Source organism: Rattus norvegicus, chromosome 16 (genome assembly GCF_021556685.1).
Source record: "Rattus norvegicus strain SHRSP/BbbUtx chromosome 16, alternate assembly SHRSP_T2T, whole genome shotgun sequence".
Taxonomy (NCBI): Eukaryota; Metazoa; Chordata; class Mammalia; order Rodentia; family Muridae; genus Rattus; species Rattus norvegicus.
Window position 1 is genome coordinate 39,995,095 of NC_141549.1, and position 20,927 is coordinate 40,016,021.

At 38.2% G+C, this 20,927-nt stretch overlaps 2 protein-coding genes across 5 annotated transcripts in view; one reads left to right on the forward strand and one right to left on the reverse strand.

Moving 5' to 3' along the window:
* The window catches only part of Erich1 (glutamate-rich 1), a gene marked incomplete at its 5' end in the record, with an annotated part of 52,793,804 nt that overhangs the window by 9,124,535 nt on the left and 43,648,342 nt on the right, over positions 1–20,927 (forward strand).
* Fbxo8 (F-box protein 8) overlaps positions 1–20,927 on the reverse strand; it is a 45,386-nt gene that overhangs the window by 23,665 nt on the left and 794 nt on the right. For 3 of the 5 annotated variants that reach the window (XR_015639414.1, XM_087588315.1, NM_001012050.1), the window contains exon 2: positions 4,049–4,385. Coding sequence is in view for 2 of the 5 variants with exons in the window: in NM_001012050.1 (NP_001012050.1) it covers positions 4,049–4,377 (329 nt within the window). In the remaining 3 variants the exon portion in view is untranslated. Of the gene's footprint in view, positions 1–4,048; positions 4,386–10,078; positions 10,180–20,927 lie in introns of all 5 variants that reach the window. The other 2 variants (XM_087588316.1, XM_087588314.1) reach the window with 1 other exon arrangement.

A 20,927-nucleotide genomic window follows, 5' to 3' on the forward strand; every position in this document is an offset into this window, starting at 1 on the left:
AGATTATAGTCACTATTGTTATTTACTTATATGCTTATATGGAAAAATGTTTTTGCCACATAAGGCTTGTCCTTGTGACTGAGAGTTATTCTTAATCCTTAGGGCATAAATTATCTGAGGCTTTGAATAAAATTGGCTGTTGCATGAGACTTAAATGTATCTCATCTTTAACCTTCATTCTCCCAGGTCCCACTGCCTTTAGAATGGTAAACATGTGGCTACAAACTTTCATTTTAAAATTTGCACTTCTGGTTTCATAGACTATAATAGGACTCAATACTATTAGCAATTTTGGTAGCTCCTAAGAATTTCAGTGGCAAAGATCGAATACTGTGTGACATTAAGCACAAGCAACCAAGGATAAGATCAATGCTAGATGACAATCACTTAGAGATTACTAAATTACAGCCACTCTGTTCAGGGTTTTAAAATGCATTGGCTTGCTCAATCCTGTCAACAGTTCTCTGATGTCAGTGGACCACACAAGAAACAGAGACAAGCCAAGTTCGCAAACACTCCTCCATTGCTGGTGGGAATGCAAACTTGTTCAATCACTCTGGAAATCAATTAGGTGGTTTCTCAGAAAGTTGGGAATAGTTCTACCTTAAAATCCACTCCTAGGCAAGAGGTCACACCATACACAATGACACTTGCTCAACTATGTTAATAGCAGTTTTATTTGATAGTCAGAAATTGGAAACAACTCAGAGGTCCCTCAACCAGAAAAAGAAATGGTTCTAAGTTTATTTATATAATGGCTAATAATTTATTAACATCACATTCCGATTGCAGCCCCCTTCCGCCTAGTCCCTCCCTCACATAGCCCCTCTTCCATATCTCTCCCCTCTTCTCCTTTGAGAAGGGCACCCTTGGTACCAATACATAAAGTCACTACAGGTCTAGGCAGGCACATTCTAGAAAGAAAATGTGATACATTTACACAATCCAGCACTACTCAGCTATTAAACACAAGGGCATCATGAATTTTGCAGGCAAATTGATAGAACTTGAGCATATCATCCTGAGTGAATAAGCCATTCCCAAAAGGACATGCAGATACTCAATGATAAGTGGATATTAGCCATAAAGTACAGGGTACTCATGCTAAATTCCACAGAACTAAAGAAGCCAAATAACAAGGGGGTCCAAGGGAGGATGCTATAATTTCACTAGAATGGGAAACAGTCATCAGAAGTGGATGGAGGAAGTGAACTGGGTGGGAGAGGTAAAGGAGAGGGAAAAAGGGGTGGGGTAGGGATAGGGTGGATTAGGAGTATAGAGAGCCTGGTGAGTGAATGGAAATCAGCGACAGCTGAAGGTGGGTGAGCATCTCTAGGACAGCCCAGAGACCTGGGATGGGGGAGACTCGAAGGTGTCTATGAGGGTGACACTAGCTGAGATTCCTAGCAGTGGGGAATATGGAGCCTGAAGAGGCCACCTCCTTTAACCAGGCAGGACTCCCAGTGGAGGGATAAGGATGCCAACCCACTGACAAAACGACAAACCTTCAACTCTAAATTTGTCCTGACTACAAGATGTACAGGGACAGAGACTGAGGAAATGGACAACTAATGACTGGCCCAACTTGATACCCATCCTATTGGCAAGTGCCAATCTCTGACACTACTGACACTCTCTTCTGCTTGCAGACAGGTGTCTAGTATAACTGTACTTTGAGAGGTTCCACCAACTAGCTGACCAAAACAGATGCAGAAACCCACAGCTAAGTCTTAGACAGTGTTCAGGGAGTTTTGTAGAAGAGTTTCAGGAAGAATTAGGGGAACTGGAGGGGATTCCTATCCTCTACTACAAGACCAATAGATTCAACTAACCTGTACACTTGGGGGCTCCCAGAGACTGAAGAACCAACCAAAGAGCATACATGAGCTGGACCTACCCCTCCCCTGTGCCCCCCCACATATGTAGCAGATGTACATCTTGGTCTTCATGTGGATCCCCCAACAACTAAAGCAGTGGCTGTCCCTGACTCTGTTGCCTGCCTGTGAATCCTGTTCCCCTAATTAGGCTGCCTTGTCTGGCCTCAGTGAGAGAGTATGCCCCTAGTCCTGCAATGCCAGGGTAGGGTGTTACCAAGGGCCCCTCCTCAGAGGAGAAGGTAAGGGAAAAATAGGAAAAGGGCTATGGGGGGGGGGAAGACTGGGAGGAGAGGTCAGGGCTGCGATTGGGATGTAAAGTGAATGAATTAATTAATGAATATTCAGAAGATTCTCTAAAAGACACACAACTAATGTGCATTCCTGTAGCATCTAGATGGTAAGTCTTACTCAGAGCTTGCAATGTTAAGTTAGTTGGGATTTATTACATCCATGCCAAGTGTGAAGTAACAGTAAATCTTGGTCATGGAGCCTTTTCTTTCTTTTCTTTTTTTTTTTTTAAAGAATACATGAACAACAAAATAAACACAACATAATTCCACAACTATGCACATCAAATGCTGTAATGCTGAGGATGCTTAAGACACTGGTCCAAATTCATGCTTCTTCACTATTACAAAGGCGTGCTGCAGCTGGTAAAAATTTTATTCAACCTTGAATAAGAACTGTATCTCATAATACACTATTTTCTGTAGCACAGGATCATGCTTTTCAAATCTATACAGATGAATTGCTTAGTGTTTGAGAGCTAAAGCATTTAGTGTAGTTCCTCTGAGTTCTGGACTCTATCAGAGCACATTAAGACAAAAAACACTGAAAATATACTTTAATACATTTAAATGTCTTTAAAGCTCTAATGAAAAAATTTTCAGCTTGACTAGTTTAGAAGTGAATATTGTTTTAAGTTCAAATACAGAGAACCATCTGGGTGGGGCAGCATATACCTGCAACCCAGGCAATGAGAGGCTGCAGCAGGAGCCTCAGGACTTTGAAGTCAGTTTGGGCTACAAACAAATGAACAACGAAGCAACACAAAGTTCAAATAAAAGAACACAAATTATTTGTGGAAAATGCTAAGATGGTGGGTGGGGGGAGAATAAGCCAGGTGTAAAATATTATTCTAATCTTTTAGAATGATTAAGTCATTAAAAACTCATTTGTTTTAAACAATGCTATAAGAATTTGTACTCATACAGTATGACAAGGCCACAAACAATAAGACAGATTGTTTATGTATATTAGTTAATAATAAATATTTTTATACACAATCCTGAGACCTTAGAAGATCAAATCAGAAATGCTGCTACTGAAAATATACCTCCACTGGAATCTGGTAATTTCAATTAATTTATCAAATCCTTCAATTAACTTTCCAGTCTAGGTATATTACTACTATTGATAAGTTCTTTATCATTAATAAAGACTACTTCAAGAGAATGAGACTTAAGTTTTGGGAAAGAATACTAGAAAATCTGAAATCTGGTGATTCTAATTGGTAGCAATTTCAAGACTCAAAAGAAGAAAGAAACATCATTAGAGTGAAATGCTGTTTAGGAATAAATGAGATAAAAGACCCCATTTTGTTCCACCAAAGCACATGGACTTGTGGTTTAAATTGAAACTGGTGCAACAGCTGAGATTTATGTCTGTCATGCTTTTCCAATGTTCTCCTGCTCTCAGTGACGAAAGTTTAGAAAAAGCAGAGGTGAAGTTGTCATAATTTAAAAGTTGAAACTAACAAACACTGTTAAACAGAAATCTAAAGACACACATGTGCACTTTGAATGCAACAAAATCACTGTTTTCACTGATTTTTAAGTCTGCTATGTCTTCAGATGATATAAGGACTACACACTATAGATTATAAATTCTAACTCAGAATGGATGGCTTCTCAAATGGCTGCAATTTCTGATGTGTGATACCCTGTCTTGATTGTAACCTCTTTCTGTAAAGTCATCATCCCATTGTCTTCTCTACTGTCTTTTTTTGGCAATATGAAAACCGAGAAGATAACTATTATTTTTCTAGGATCTAGTAAAAGAAAATATTATAAGCTCATATTAAAAGAAATTACTTCACAATGCATGTGTGCTATGAGAAGAACACTAAACCGGATAGGGATCTGAGTTAAGTACTGGTGAGTTTAGCTTACCCTTGCCAGAGAAGTTCATCATTAGCAAGGTCTTGCCAAACACAGGAAGCTAAGCAGAGGTCAGTTGCATTCAGGTAGGATAAGATGGTGAAGCTCAGCTCAGGAGGCAGCATTTCCAAGTTAATGAACCCTTCCTGTTCTTTAGACTTCCTTGCCTTCAGAAGATGATATATATCGATGCCTCCTTGGGCTTGTTTCCGGTGACTGGTGTGAGAAATGTTGCTTGAAGCCACTCTCCTGCTCTGTTCTCTGCTGAGGTAGCCTGTCTCACCGTAGGCTTCCTGTTGGAGATGCTGATTTCTGGCCACTCTCCAGAGTCCTTGACCCATCTGCAAGCCTGAGACAAGGCCAGAAAGTAAAAAGGGTGACAAAGCATCAAACCATCATTCCCAGAGGCATAACAAACCTGACACATCTGTTTATTGGAATTAAAAGTTCTCATTAAAGCATAATATCAAAAAGAAAATCCACTTTAAGACTGGTAATAGCTCAGCTGCTAAGAGAGCTGCAGGGTATTATTATAAGGAAGAGCTGGGATGCTTCCAAGTGGAGAAGTTTAAATACCTGGTCTGCTCATCACCTCTCAACCAGCTTGCTTGTTAAAGTCTTTTGAAATTCACAGGTAACATAATCATGAGGCGGGAGTTAAGTAGCTGATGTCCTGAAAACACAAGTTGCAGTCACGCAAACTTATGGGCTAGTATTAAATCCAGCTCTGACTGAAGCCCCGGACTTCAGTTAAACAGGTTCCAGACCCTGCTTTTTATCACAACTCAGGCTCAGCTAAGCTAATCCCTTTTAAACAAACTCCCAGATGCATAATAGCTGTGATGCAGGCTTTCCATTTAATTCCTGCCAATCTACAGGCTGTAGACTGTAGTAAAATGTAGCATAGGCCCTGAAGTCTAATTCAAAACCTTATAAATTAGACACCTAGAATAAATTTCTCAGCAATAACAGCCTATTTGGTTTCATGGTTGCTTAGAAATAAAAATGTAATTTAGAGTAATTTTTCAACTCTTCTCCAAATAGCCCTGTAGATTTGTCCAAAGTCCCTGGGAAACAATATAAGAAGGTATGTTCCAGTCTCTCCCACCTACATGTCACCTGTCAGAGCAGCTGTTAAATATGCTGGACTCCCCATGCACAACTATTTAGAAAATGACTGACCTAAACTTACTTGATACAGCTTTCAAAGCAAGCAATTTTCCCCAAGGAAAAAACTAAATCAGGAAGACTATTTAATACAAATAATTAGTTTCATGAATCTCTTTTAAACAAATACTCTTGTTTCCTCCGAACTGATTACTACTATTTCAAAAATTTTAGAAAAAAATACTGATTTTCACATGAAGTCAGTAAAATAGTGAAATAATTTTCTTGGTATGATTTGAACCTTAGATGGAACACAGAAAGAAAAAAAAAGCCACCACTGTTAGACACACAAAACAAACTACTGGTTACCACTATGAAAAGTCCTAGAAATAACTTCATCACCCAGAAGAGCTTCAAAAATGTAGAGAACATTATTTTCTTAGTTAAAAAGAAGTCACATGCATATTTACTAAACTTTTGGTTATTATTGGGACAAAAATGTGAGGTTATGGAGCAAATAACCTGTTTGTCTGTCCATCTGTCCATCCATCATCTATACACACATACACACACACACACACACACACACACACACACACACACACATATGGGATAGAGGTTACAAAGAGAAGACACTAATGCACAAAAAGCACAAGAAAATAACCTTTCCATCCATAGCACACCAAGATAAATATTATCAGCTTAACCAGCTTCAAGCTTTAAAAATTAAATTCATAGGGCTAGAGAGATGACTCAGTGATTAATAGCAGTGGCAGCTTTCCTGAAAGATCCAGGTTCAATTCCTACCACCCGCATGTCAATTCACAACAATCTGTAACTCTAGTTCCAGGGGATCCAACACTGTCTTCCAGACTATGCAAGCACTGCACACACATGGTGCACACACATATACTTTCAGAAAAGGATATAAAATCAAAATATTAAGACAAGCCACAAATATTTTTAAAACACATTTATAATAAAGGACCCCTAATCAAAACAAAAAGAAAGCAAACAATCCACTCATTGCTGGTGAGATTGCAAACTGGTACAACCACTCTGGAAATCAATCTAGTGGTTCCTCAGAAAATTGGAAACGGTTCTACCTGAAGTCCCAGCTATACCACTCCAGGGAATATACTCAAAAGATGTTACACCATATCACAAGGACACATGCTCCACTTTTTATATTAGTCAGAGTTCTCTAGAGTCACAGAACTTATGGAATGTCTTTCCATAGTGAGGAAATTTATTATGATGACTTACAGTCTGTAGTCCAACTCCACAAGAATTGTCAGCTGTGAATAGGAAGTCCAAGATTCTAGTAGTTAGTTGCTCAGTCCCACTAGGCTAGTTGTTTCAGCTAGTCTTTTGTAAAAGTAGATTCCAACAGATGTGCTGGCAAGTAATTTTAATAGGCAAAGAAGAACAAATCTTCCTTCTTCCAACGCCCTTATGTAGGCCTCCAGCAGAAGGTATGGCCCAGATTAAAGGTGTGCAGCACCATGCCTGGATCTGGGACTTGTTTTGTCCTAGGCTGACCTTGAACTCAGAGATCTCCTTGCCATAGTTTCCTGGGATTAAAGGCCGGTAGTACTTTGTCTGGACCTAAGCTTTTCATGGCTCCTATGCTTCAAGATTTCCATGCCAAGAACCAGGTCTGAAACTTGTGTCTTCCAGCTTCAAGATCACCTACAGGGTCCTGCAAGAGGCTCCAAACAGCATTTCTATCTCGAGTACCTTTGGGTTGGCTGGGTCACATGGTCCAAGTGGTAGAGCGGCCTATACAGCAGCCTGGACTTGTTGAAGAGCCTTTTCCTGCCCTAAGATCCACACAAGCTAACAGCTTTCTGAGTAACTTGGTAAATGGGCCTGAGTAACACACTCAGGTGAGGAATGTGCTGTCTCCAGAATCCAAAGAGACCCACTAAAAGTTGTGCTTCTTTCTTGGTGGTGGGAGGGTCCAGGTGCAATACCTTATCGTTCACCTTAGAAGGAATATCTCTGCATGCCCCACACCTAAGGATTTCACTGATGTAGATGGTCCTTGATATTTGGTTGGATTGATTTCCCATCCTCTGATATGCATACGAGTTACCAATGAGTCCAAAGTGGTTGCTACTTCCTGCTCACTTGGTCTAATCAGCATACTGTCATCAATATAGTACACCAATGTGATATTTTGTAGAAGAGACAAATGATCAAGATGCCTTTTAACTAAGTTACGACATGGGGCAGAAGAGTTAATCTATTCTTGAGGCAAAACTGTAAAGGTATACTGCTGGCCTTGCCAACTGAAAGCAAATTGCTTCTGGTGGTCTTTATGGACAGGTCCTGAGAAGAAAGCATTTGCTAGATCAATATTTGCATACCAGGTACCAGGAGATGTGTTAATTTGCTCAAGTAACAAAACTATATCTGGTACAGCAGCTGCAATCAGAGTTACTATCTGATTTAGTTTTTGATAGTCAGCTGTCATTCTCAATGAATGACACCTGTCTTCTGCATTAGCCAGCTAGAAGAGTTAAAGGGAGATGTGGTGGGAACCACTACCCCTGCATCTCTCAATTCCTGGATAGTGGCAGTAATTTCTGCAATTCCTCCAAGAATATGATACTGTTTTTGATTCACTATTTTCTTTGGAAGAGGCAACTCTAAGGCTTCCATTTAGCCTTTCCAAACATAATAGCCCTCACTCCAAAGGTCAGGGAATCAATGTGAGAATTCTATCAATTTCTAAGTATATCTATCCCATTTATACATTCTAGAACTGAGGAAATATTCAGGATGTGTTCAGGGAACTACTGGACCTACTGTAAGTTGGACATCAGTCAAAACTCCATCAATCACCTGTTCTCTCTAGGCCCCTACTTTAACTGCAGGACCACAATGTTTCTTCGGATCTCCTGGGATCAGCATCAATTCAGAACCAGGAGCCAATAGACTCCAGAAAATATCATTATTTCCTTTCCCCCAGTGTACAGTTACCCTTGTAAAGGCTGGAGGTCTCTCTAGGGAAGAACTGGAGAAAGGCTAACAGCAAAACTTTTAGATATCTTATCAAATCCTTCCTCAGGGGAACCTGGCTACCTCTTCATTCGAGGGGTTCTGGGTCTGCAAACTAGCTCAAGTCTGGAAATTGATTCACTGGCCAAGATGCCTTTTGCTATGATCCAATGTAGCCTTTCTTTCGTTTGGTTTGAGAATTTTTCTGTCTATACAGATCAAACAGATATGCAGTAGGCTTCTGATCTATTTCATGCCTGGAAGCACCATGACTAATCAGCCAGTACCAAAGGTCTGAATGAGTCATGCCATTATAAATTTCACCTCTCCTTTGCTGACCATTATAGGCTATGTCATTATAAACATTGTTTTGTCTGCGCTGCTCATTATAATAACCATGAACACCTTGCCTCTGGCAATTCAATACTGCTGCCTGGCCCTTGCTACCTCGGAGCCCAATTAAACCCATTTTATTTAATCCATCCAATCGAGCAGCAGTTTCTCCAACCCTTCGGCAGAAGGTAAAGGGCAAAAACAAAGCTCTTCAAATGTGCTGGTGCCCCTCTTACCAGTTTGCATCTTATAAGATTCGTGAAGGGCATATCTTCTGGACCTTCCCATTGTGGAGGATTGGGTTTTACACAACATATCCGCTCTAGCATTGCAATTTCCCTGAGCCCTAAAATCCCTTCATTAACAATCAGTCAAGGGATATCAGGCATTTCCAACTCCTTTTCAGTAGGCCATCTTTTGATAAACGCTTCAGCCAACCATTCAAATAAACTCCTGACACCTTTTTTAACTGTGCAAGGTTCCATATTAACCTGGAATCTCCACTCACAGGGCCCATGTGAATAAACTCAGCCTGATATAGTTTTATGTTCCTTCCACCATTATCTCATACCCTTAAAATCCATTCCCAAACATATTCCCCAGACCTCTGCTTAAATGACAGCCAGCCCATTAAGCTCTTAGTAGTGTAGTGCATTTCCTCATGGACTACACTTTCTATGTCCCCTCTACAGGCTTGGTTTGTCTTGAGTCTTGTTATAGGTTTGGAAGAAACTATTGGTGGAACATCAGCATTGTCTTCACTGGCATTTTCTTCAAAGAAAGTCACTGCTGGTTTATCAGACTGTGAGGGATTAATTTTCCTCTTGTGAAAAAGGCATTATTTCAAAGGATGGGGCTGAGGGTACTACTACTTCCTCAGGTGAGGTAAACCCTTGAGAATCTGAAGATTCGAAGTTCTCAGCTTCAACAGGGTCCTCCTCCCACACATCCCCATCCCAAGTTATAGGATCCCAGTCTTTGCCAATTAATGACCTTACTTTAACTGCTGACACACTCTGAGGCTGAAACTTGAATTTTCAATGTAATTCAGTCAACCTTATAATATGGGCTTCAGTTTGATTTTTCTGCAACTCTATTGGCTGCTGGAGAGAAGGTTCTCTTCAAGAGCACATTTAGAAATCTTTACATTGTTTATTTGCATCTGGAGCCATTCAATTTTATCATACAGCTCACTCTTTTCCTTCATCAATTTGTCCAGAGATAATAAGAGCAATAAGCCAGTAAAATCACTTTCCAATTTTCCCCCCAAATTGTAGAAAATTTGGTACACCTGGTCACCTAATTCATTGTCAGTTACAATTGATAGATCAACATAATCAAAAGCATTAAGTTCCTTAAGTTTGAAATATAGTTTTAACCATGGGCCTTCAATATTCTCCAAACTCTCAGGAGAGACAGTATCTGGAGAGGTTTCAGTAGTTGAAGGTGCTGGTGAATTAGAAGGCAGACTCTTAAAAGATTCATCCTTATACTTCTGCTCCTCTACAACCACTTCTGTATTAGTCAAGGTTCTCTAGAGTCACAGAACATGTGGAATGTCTTTCTATATTGAGGGAATTTATTATGATGACTTACAGTCTGTAGTCCAACTCCACAAGAATTCTCAGCTGTGAATGGGAAGTCCAAGAATCCAGCAGTTGCTCAGTCCCACAAAGCTAGTTGTTTCAGCTGGTCTTCTATAAAAGTAGATTCCAACAGATGTACTGTCGAGTCATTTGCAATCGGTGAAGAAGAGCTAACCTTCCTTCTTCCAGTGCCCTTATGTAGGTTTCCAGCAGAAGGTGTGGCCCAGATTAAAGGTGTGCAGTACCATGCCTGGATCTGGGACTTGTTTTGTCCCAGTCTGACCTTGAAATAAGAAGTCTTCTTGCCTTAGTCTCCTGGGATTAAAAGTGTGTACTACTCTGGGCCTAATCTTTTCATAGCTATCATGCCTCAAGATCTCCATGCCAAGATCCAGGTCTGAAACTTGTGTCTTCCAGTCTCAAGATCTGGATCACAGGTGAGCCCTCCAATTCTGGATTGTAGTTTATTCCAGATATAGCTAAGTTGACAACCAGGAATAGCCATTACAACTATGTTCATAACAGTCTTATTTGTAATAGCCAGAAGCTAGAAACAACCCAAACATCCCTCGAACAAAGAACGAATACAGAAAATGTAGTGTCTTTACACAATGGGATACTACTCAGCTATTGAAAATAAGGACATCATGAATTTTGCAGGCCAATAACTGGAACTAGAAAATATAATCCTGAGGACCCAAAAGTACATACATGCTATATGCATTCACTAATAAGTGGATACGAGCCAAGAAAAATCAGAATACCCACAATACAACTCATAGACCATATGAGGCTTAACAAGAAGGAAGGCCCAAGTGTGGATGCACATTTGGAGGATAGTTTAGTAGTTTCTTACAAAATTAAATATACTTTATAGCATGCAATCCAGCACTCATACTTCTTGTTATTACTTTCATAAGTTGAAAATGTATGTCTACATAAATGTTTGTACATGAGTATCTGTAATAGTTTTATTTATAATTGCTCACATTCAAAGAAGCTAAGGTTTGCTTCCGCAGGGAAGTACACAAACAATGGCCCATTCCGGAGAATGGAAGAGTATTCTGTGTAAACACTTTCAACATGGAAGTACAAAGCTCCACCAGGCAGAACAGTGTGCTCACTTGTCAAAGTACCTGGTCAGAGAAAATCAGATGAACAGTGAGATCACTTAATATGCCAAGAATTTCAAACTGAAAAACACTTTAAAAAAATATTTGCAAACACGAGTTTCAGTGTAAATGTGAGATACTGTGGTAAAATTACCATTGGTTATTTATATATACTAATAAAATCGATAATTCTATCTTAAAAATATTCTTTTCAGAGTCTAGGCTAGCTCCTTTGTAGGTTGAGGTTATTTTTTCATTATTCATGGCAGTGCCCTCTAAACAGCTGTTACAAACACTGAAATGGTGAACATTCAACCACTGCTCTGTGGAGAGTGAAAGCTTAGGAAAAGGCCAAATAGGTAAAATGATTGTGATGCAAGAATGGGTGGTCTAAAATTATGTAAGCACAACTCCTGACTATCAGGTCCTTAGTTACTTACTTACTCGCAGCTTACATTGTCAGAGAAATTATATACAGTTCTGGATTAAGGGCAAAGTAATTAATATTCAGTTCAGAATACATGTATGCATTACATTAATGGACAGAGAATCCTGAAATCTTATTCTCGTGGCTGCTGAGTTACCTTGAACACTCAGTGGGAACATGTCACTGGGACTGAAATGTGGCTGCTTTTATTAACATAATCATAAGATTTTTGTATTTTGGTTTCCTTATTAAGATTTCTGATATTTCAAATTTAATGATCTGCTCCCAAATTTCTATGCTGTTACAGTAGAGTAGCTGGGCTGATATAAATAGAAGCAAGGTTTAAGATGGATTTGCAAACAAAGAAAACTTTTGAAAAATAATTACTTATAATCTAGCCAGCAAAAGCAGTTGCTGTAAAGACTCATGATTCATGTTAGATTCCCAAAACCCAGGTGGTAGAAAGAGAGAGATAACTCTTAAAATTGTCTTCTTATTTCCAATATATGTAATGACAAAGGCACACTCACTCACATGCTAACGTCCTCATACAGATATAAAACACACATATAAATACATACAAAATGAAAAATACAAAGAGTACATCAACACATTTTTTGCAATAGAGGAAGTGTCGCACTCCTTTGGAGACATAGCCATATGCACATGAGCAGCACTAACTGGACTCAAGAGTGTTTTCTTTTTCTTTTCTTAATATCAAGGAGGAGGTAAGGTTCTGTGACTGGGGTCATAACAGGAACTAGGGAGAAAGTGATAGTGGGTGGCTATGACCAAAATACACCGTACACATGTGTGAAAAGCTGAAAGAATTATTAAAATATTATCTAAAAAGAGATAGATTCGTTTGGAAAAGAAGAAGAAACTTATATGTCCTGAAGAAGCCAAAAAGGTGGAGGACTCAAAATGGAAAAAGGGAACAATTCAGGGTGAGGCGAATGAGTCCTATTGGGGTCCATACATCTTATGTTAACATTTTATTTTTAAAACAATCTAATGTGCAGTCATTAGAGTATTACTAAGACATATATATATATGACATTCTACAACTTTTTTTATTTAGAGCTTTTCGAAAAACTTAATAATTTTCTATGTGTATACTTGTGCATTGGTTTTGGTAGTGTGTATACATTTGCACATGGAGGGCTGAAGTCCTTGACTGCTCTTCACCTTTGGTTAACAGCACAGAAGCAGAAGCTTATGGATTTTGACAAGGATGGTTGATCAAGGAGCTTCAGGGACCACCCCTCATCCAGTCCTGGTTACAGATATATGTCTACCTAAGCTTTTCACAAAAGTGCTAAGGACCTATGTAAGCTCAGGTTCTCATGCCTGTACAGCTGGGCCACTTCTCCAGCCCAATTATAACTCTAATTTTAACAGATGTTACAGATCCACTCTACATACTGCATGTTCTAGGGAGCTGCCTACACTTCCAGAATATGAAGTTACAATGAAAAAGCTCATCCTTCAGTTTTCACCTTTCCAAATGTGATGGTTTGCATATACTTGGTCCAGGGAGTGGCACTATTGGAGGGTGTGGCCTTGTTGAAGGAAGTGTGTCACTGTGGGCTGTGTTTGGAGACCCTCCTAGCTACCTGAGGATGTTCAGTCTGTTCCTGGCTTCCTTCAGATGAAGATGTAGAACTCTCAGCTCCTCCTGCACCATGCCTGCCTGGATGCTACCCTACTTCCGCCTTGATGATAATGGACTGAACCTTTGTAAGCCAGCCCCAATTAAATGTTGTCCTTTATAAAATTTGCATTGGTCATGGTGTCTGTTCACAGCAATAAAACCCTAAGACACCAGGGTACTTGATATTTCCTCTAAAACTACCAATAAAATCTGCCTCTCAAACATGGTTTCTCTGTGTAGCCCCAGATGTCCTGAAACTCACTCTGCAGACCAGGTAAGCCTGGTTGGGATTAAAGGTGAATGCCACCATTGCTGGGTAAGGCAATATTTCTTAAAGATGGACTGAGTTAGCCAAAGGCAAACTATAACAAAAGCAATTATGATAGTTTGAAGAGGAAACCCTAGAATTAATTTGATGGTGTGCCTAATTGGACAAATTGGATATAAAGAAGAGAAATGGTAGATTATATTATATTAATATTAAAAAACTACAAACTACATAAGTGACCAATGAACATATAAATAAAAGAGGAGAGCATGCTTTTGTCAACATTATAATCCCTAATAAAGACAAGGAATAATGGAGCTAGAAGTCATTTCATAATGACAAAATAATGTAAGGTACAATTATCAATAAATCTAGAATGGAATTTGAGAATTAGCAGAGTGACTCCACTAAGAAAAACTCTAAAATATTAAATAAGAATTATTTATTATTAAATAAAAAACTATTACTTTTGACATTTCAAGAAACATTGATTAATTAATTAAGTAATTAATTAACTAGTGTACGCATGTAATGTATACACGCCCAAAAGCCCAGCAGAGAGCATCAAATCCCCTGCCCAGATATGGGTGCTGGAACCTGAACTCTGGTCTTTTCAAAGAGCAGAAAATGTTCTTTAATTGCTCGCCTTGACCACAAGAATAATTGTCCCCATCCCTAAAGGCAGAGAAACTTTTAAAGAAAAAAGAAAAAGAAATTTATCCCACATCTTTTTTGGATATGGAGATTTAATTCTTAGATGTTCTAGTTTTGTCTTGCTCCCTTCCTTTTGTTCATAGTATTCTACCTGAAACATTTATGTAATACTCAAAATAAACATTAATCAATAATATTGTTTCATATATTTATATATCATTACACCTTAATTCTAACAATCATCTTCAAGGGTCAGTGCACAGACATACATACAGGTAAGATGTCCATATACATAAATAAAAGTAAATCTCAGAAAATAAAGGTATTTTCAGACCTAGAAAACATTACAGAGCAATTAGCTCTTGCAGATTGGCATGCCTGAGGGGGACCTGCTAGACCGGGGACTGGGTGTGATGTGGTCTAACCTGGATGTTCCTGGTGTAGAAGACCTGATGAAGGCTGCCAGTACTATGGCTGGACAATGGCCCTTGGGACAGCCTGAGGCTCAGGGCAGCTGGGCATGCCCCAGAGGACCCGGTTTTCTACACAATTTACTTCCAGTAGGTGATTACATTTTTTTTAAATGATGCCATTTTGACTGACACTCACACACACACACACACACACACACACACACACACACACACACACACACATATATACACACACACACAAAGCCTGGGCCCTTTGGAATCACTCACTAATTAAGAAAATTTCCTGCCCTGCGGCTAAACCTTAGTTTAGGTTCCATCCTTTCAGATGATTCTAGCTTGTGTCAAGCTGACATAAAACTAGCTAGCACACCCAGAAATGAAGAATGGTTCGCTTCCAGTTAAAATCTATACAGAGGCCAACAGGATTACAAGAGTCTCTCAAACTCAGATTCTAATGATTTATTTTTTCCTCATGCAATCTGATTCCATAAAGTTCTTTCTGAGCTGTGTTGTTATACCAATGTGGTGACTGACAAAACATGAGTCATTTTATTTAAATTCTCATCATATGATGCTAATTTTTTTTCACTATGTTTTACATCTTAATAGTGGAAGTAAAATTTATAAATAAATGTCCTAACTCAGATAAAGTGCTAACATACTATATTTAAGATACAGATTCGACTAAATTTTAAGGATTTAAATTTTATTAAATTTTAAGGAATTATTAAAGAAAATTCACATACTATTTTTTTAAAGGAGCTTTTTTCAAACAGACATAACAACTTCATGCTTTGCTACTTTAGGTCTTAAAATCTTCAGGTGTCATGAACTGGTATTAATGGAGTAAGAAAGTGTGAGAGTCTGAGAGAAAATACTTTCAGTGAGGCACTCAGAATCAGATTGGCAGCCAATAATTTATGTCTGGACACCCGAAAGAATAGACAAATAGACCACCAAAGTTGTTTAGAGTAGACGGGTAAAATTTTTTTTAAGAAACACCTGATAACCAATCACAGCCCTCAAATTTATCGTCCACAGTTGAGAGAAATGAAGGAAGGTCAGTCCACAAGGTGGTCTTTCTAAAGAGAAAAGGGAAACAGCTAAGCACTAAGAGGTCACAAGGCACATGTAACACATAAAAGCCCCACTCATTAAATTTAGAGATCTGGCCCTGAAAGAGCAGGGCTTTTTTGTTTTTTACTAAAAGGCATACCTTTTGTGGGTTGCTTTAATCCAAAAAAGATTTACAATATTGCTTTGTTTTCTAAAGTTCGCCCCCACCCTCACCCCCACCTCTTTAATTTCTTTCTATGAGTGCTAGCAAAATAGCATTTAAATGAATGTAAGAAAATGAAAAGATGTTATGCAAACAGAACCATAAATCTGAGAAGTTTGGGTTTATTCAATTTCTTCGGTTTGCTTTGACCTAAACATGATGTTGTTTGAACTTGTACATGCAATTACTGTGCCATTTTGCTCACAGATACCAATTTTAAAAATTTGGCTCTCCTTTTACAGAATCACTACTTACCCAGCATGGTTATGCCAGCACCCACAACAATGGCACATTCTCCCCTTACCCCCTCAATGCACATCATCTAAAGTATTAAAACAAAATACTGAGGGTAACCTGAACTAGGGAAGAGAGTGAAAATTAAGATGATAGTATCTAGGCTCCTTCCATAACAAGTGGTGAGAATCAGGCAAGTCTCTTACAATCTGGAAATCTCAGTTTTCTCATGGTATTTGGTAAAATCAGGGTTCTGAGCTTGATACCCCAAATCTCTTTCAGCTTTACATTTTTGTTTGCTTGTTTGTTTGTTTCCAGAGATCCCTGAAATTAGTAAAGAAATGCAAGACATCCAAGTAGGAAACAGAAAGTGAAACCATCTCTGTTTGCAGGTATGGCTTTACAAGTAGAAAACACTAAAGAGTCTACAAAACCAAAGTAATGCAGAACTGAAATTCACAAAAGAAGCCACACACATGTTAAGGATTCTTTTATAATACTGGCTGATTGGAACTTTGAGATTATGGACAGTTGGAATGCAGATAATTCAGAATTAAATGATCTTAAACTATTTTTAACTCCCTAATAGCCACCATTGCCCACTGTGTCTGATCTAACATCCTGTGACTGTGACATAAAACCTTTTGGGATGAAAGAATAAATACTTTACACTCCCCACTGACCCTGCTGTGAGGACAAGTGCACCTCACAGCAAAGAATAACATAACAGGTTTTGGGGATGTAGCCTGGCTATAGCCACCACAAACCATCTGGCCTCGATAAGGCCTGACTCGACAGTCCTGAGAAAAACAAGAACTAGGGTCAACTTGCCCCAAAAGCAGGGTGGCCTAGAGTTGAACTGAGCCCAAGTTAGATCATGTGTGCCAATGTGAACAAACCAATGAAACTGCTTTGTGTGACTGTTGCCAACTGCCTGTGTAATTTTCCCTATAAATTCCTTCCCCTAATTGGGCTCGGGTCGACTCCTCTGTCTTCTGTGTGATATACGTGTCGTCCCCAGAGCTCTGGTTCCTCAAATACACCTCTTGTTTATTACATCAAGACCGGTTTCGTGTGAGTTCTTGGGGGTTTGTGTCGTCTGAGATTTGAGTGGGGGTCTTCCCCACCCCGGTGGTCTTTCAGTATTAACATAACATAGCAACAGCCTCACCAACCAAAATGCTAAGCTAATGTATCGGACAACATCTGAAACCTGTGGCAGAGATTTTCCTGATTTATTGTTGTCCACCTTCCTCATACTTCTACCCTGTATTTGAAAAGGGCCTTGATCCAGACTTTCTTTTGTTCTGTAGCTATAAAAACGTCAAAAAAATGTTATAGGCTGGAACATGGTAGTTGAAATATCCTGAAACCATGTTCCCAGATGATGGAGTCATGTTTGGTACCAGAATAGCTATCTTTTATTCTCTTTGAAGTGAGATCTGTGTTTTTGTGTCAAAAACAAAACACCTTATAATTAACAAATGAATTCAGCAAAAATTCAGTATGCTAGGTCAACAGAAAAGATTAATTGTACTTCTATATGTTAATGAACAATCTGGACAGGAAATTAAGAAGATAATTTCACTTACAAGAATACAATATTTGGAAAGTAATTTAACTAACCAGGTAACTGGTGACTTCTTAATGAAAGGTACAAGCACTACTGATAGAAGAGAAAGGGAAATAAGTAGAAAACACATTCATACTCATGAACTAGAAAACCTAATATTGTGAACATTTCAATATACATAAAAACAATCTACATGATACTGTTTACATGAAGTCCTTAGTGAAGCCAGAATCACAGACTATAGAATAGGATTACCAGGAATGAAAGGAACAGGGATGAGGTGGACGACAGACACAGACTGTTAGCTGTACAAAATGTAAGTAATTATGGAGGTGGACAGCGGAAATAGTTACAAGCCACTATAAATATACTGAATATCACTGACAAGTACATTTTTAACTAGATAAACTGAGAAATTTTTTTGTGTGCATTGCTTTACCACAATTGAAAACTTCAAAGACAATTATTGTGTAAAATCAAAATAGGGAAATTTCCAAAAGTTGCGTGCGTACCATGGAAAGATGGCAAAAGCAGTGGCGGTTACTTAGCATCTGTGCCTCCCACAACTTGTTTCTTCACTCCCACTACATCTATAAATAACGAGGCAGTATGGGCAGAAAGACTAAGTGTGCTTTACTTGTTAAAGCTGGCTTCTTCATTCAAACGTTTAAACAATCCTATATGCACTCTATTCTGGAATATAGTGGATAATTCTAGAATTAAGCTCCTTGAATTCATTGCTCAAACTTGAACTGCATATATTTGTTTTGTGTCAATAAACCTGGGTAACATTTTGCAAATAAATAAGGATTTATGGTATCTGTCAAACCCGGGAAGAAACATGGGCAATTTATACTGGGCCAAAATAGTGCCATAACAAACCTAAAGCCAGAATGTTTTGCTACCAATCAGCTTTTACAGCTAATCGGCAAAAGCTGTACTGGCGAAGTGCAGTTAAGTGTGTAGATAAAAAGAAGCTGGTGCCTGTGGTGCAGAACAATCAAGGGGACTTAGAAAGGGAAGAGATTTGCAAATCTGTACTTGCTAAGAATCAATGAGAATCTGACATAATTGGGAATTGTGTTTACAATCAAGAGAGTCTTGACTTTCATGGATAGTGAAGGCTATTGCTCTTTTTTAAACCTGTTTTATCTGATCACACTCAAAACTATATAATACACCATAAACCAATACATTTTATTCATTAACAGAATGTTGGCTAGATAAAAATAAGTACATCCAAAAGTTTTATTTACTTTTTAAAAAAAAACCTTTAAATAGTATAACTTTAAAGACCATTAAAATTTTATGTATTGCTATTGTTAATACACGAGTATAATCCTATCTTGAAAAGCCCAAGACCATACTTTGGGTGTGTATTCTTTCGTTTCCTTAAACCCCTTTCCCTCTGTTAATACTAAATCTATATTAAATTTATTTTTAATAAACCTTGGTCCATAAGTCTCATCCTAAGTGTTGTTGCTGCTGGTTTGTAGCAAGGTAAAATATTCTGGCTTCACTTGTGCACAGGTCTCTAAAGAGCACCTCTTGGGCTGATTGATATACACAGCAACATGGGTTATAGCCTATTTATTCTGTTACCCAATACCACTCCTACTTGCCATTTAATCCTTTTTTTTAATCAAAATAATTTCCAAAACACACTTCTCCCACCCCCTATATGACTATATGGTTTAACACAAAATTTACACTGACCTAAATTTTATCTCTATCCAGCCGTAGTCTTTTCCTAACTGCTTTCCTTTTCAAAAGCTATCTTTGATATATTAATTTTGACCCAATTTCAGCTATGTGAAAGAGTAAAAGATAAGAAATACAGTCTCCAGTTGTGATATGCAGACCCTAAAAACTCAAACACTCTTTTCAGATTCTCTACCCTTCAGTCAATATTAAATAATATTTGTTAGGATAATTAATATAAAATATGTATTTTAAATTATTTTCTGGAGGAGCTGATGCTAGTATAGGTTTCCATAATACTTCACAATCAGCCTTTTTTTCCTGGTCAGAATTAAATTCTTTTGGATGTACTTTGGCTAAGTTATTCTTACTTAATGATTAGTTAACTGCTAAAAGTCATCAGCCATGGTGTGGTGCCAGGTGCCTCTAAAATGGCATCCATTGATTTTGCCTCCTGCATTATCCTCTGCCTCTCTAATGTGGGCTGGATTTAAGACTCTTAACAAATACAATATGACAGCAGTCATAGGGAATCACTTCTAAGATGAGATTACAAAATATAGGTATCTTCTCTGAGTTTGAATGTTTTTTCCTAGATTGTCTGTTGTAGGGGAAATCAAGTGCCATACTGCAAGGTAGTTTTATGAAGAAACCCACTTGGCAGAGAATCTAGGCCAGCTGGCAACCAAGTGCATGTACTTGGAAGTAGATCCTTAGTCCATCTCAGTGGAGCCTCTCAATAATATCACAAGTCCCATACACAGCCTAACTGCTACTTCAAGAAACAATCTGAACTACTCCGTTGAATGTTACCCTAATTCTTGACTCAAAGAAACCAAAATAATAAATGTTTGTTGTTTTATGCTGCATTAAATTTGAAGATAATCATAAACCAGCAAACATAACTAATGATGTTACTTAAGTAATTGTTAATTTAGTCAAACTGTATAAGCAAGAAGTTTCTGAATTAACCTTAAAATAATAAATTTATTTATCATTCATTCTGAGACTTGCTCTACTTTGTAAAAGATAAAATTAAAAAACCAAAACAAAAATAAAAAAAAAACTTTCACAAACGTAATAATCAGAAGCACCTCTCTTAGGAGTAAAAGTATCAAAGTCCAAACATCGAAGCAAAGAGAAGAGTACCTAGTGGCCTGTTGCAAAACCATACTTCCAGACCTTTGGAAGGCCAAGCAGAAGGATTGCTAGCTAGGGACAGTCGGGACTACACAGTGAATTCTGGGCCAGCCTGGAGTACATAGGAGACCCTGTTTCAAAATACAAATAAAAAGGGAGCATAAACAGTGAATGAACACCAGGTTGTATTGAATTGCAGTACTGAAGATAATGCTTTGAAGAGAACATACTGGGTCCTTAAAAATAAATGTCTCACTTGTCAACTATTATCAATTAGTAAATTATCAATTAGTAAATACAGAACGAAAATAAACCTAAAATAAAGAACTGCAAATTGCTATGGTTTTTGTCTAAACAATGAGTACTGAGTACATACGATGTGG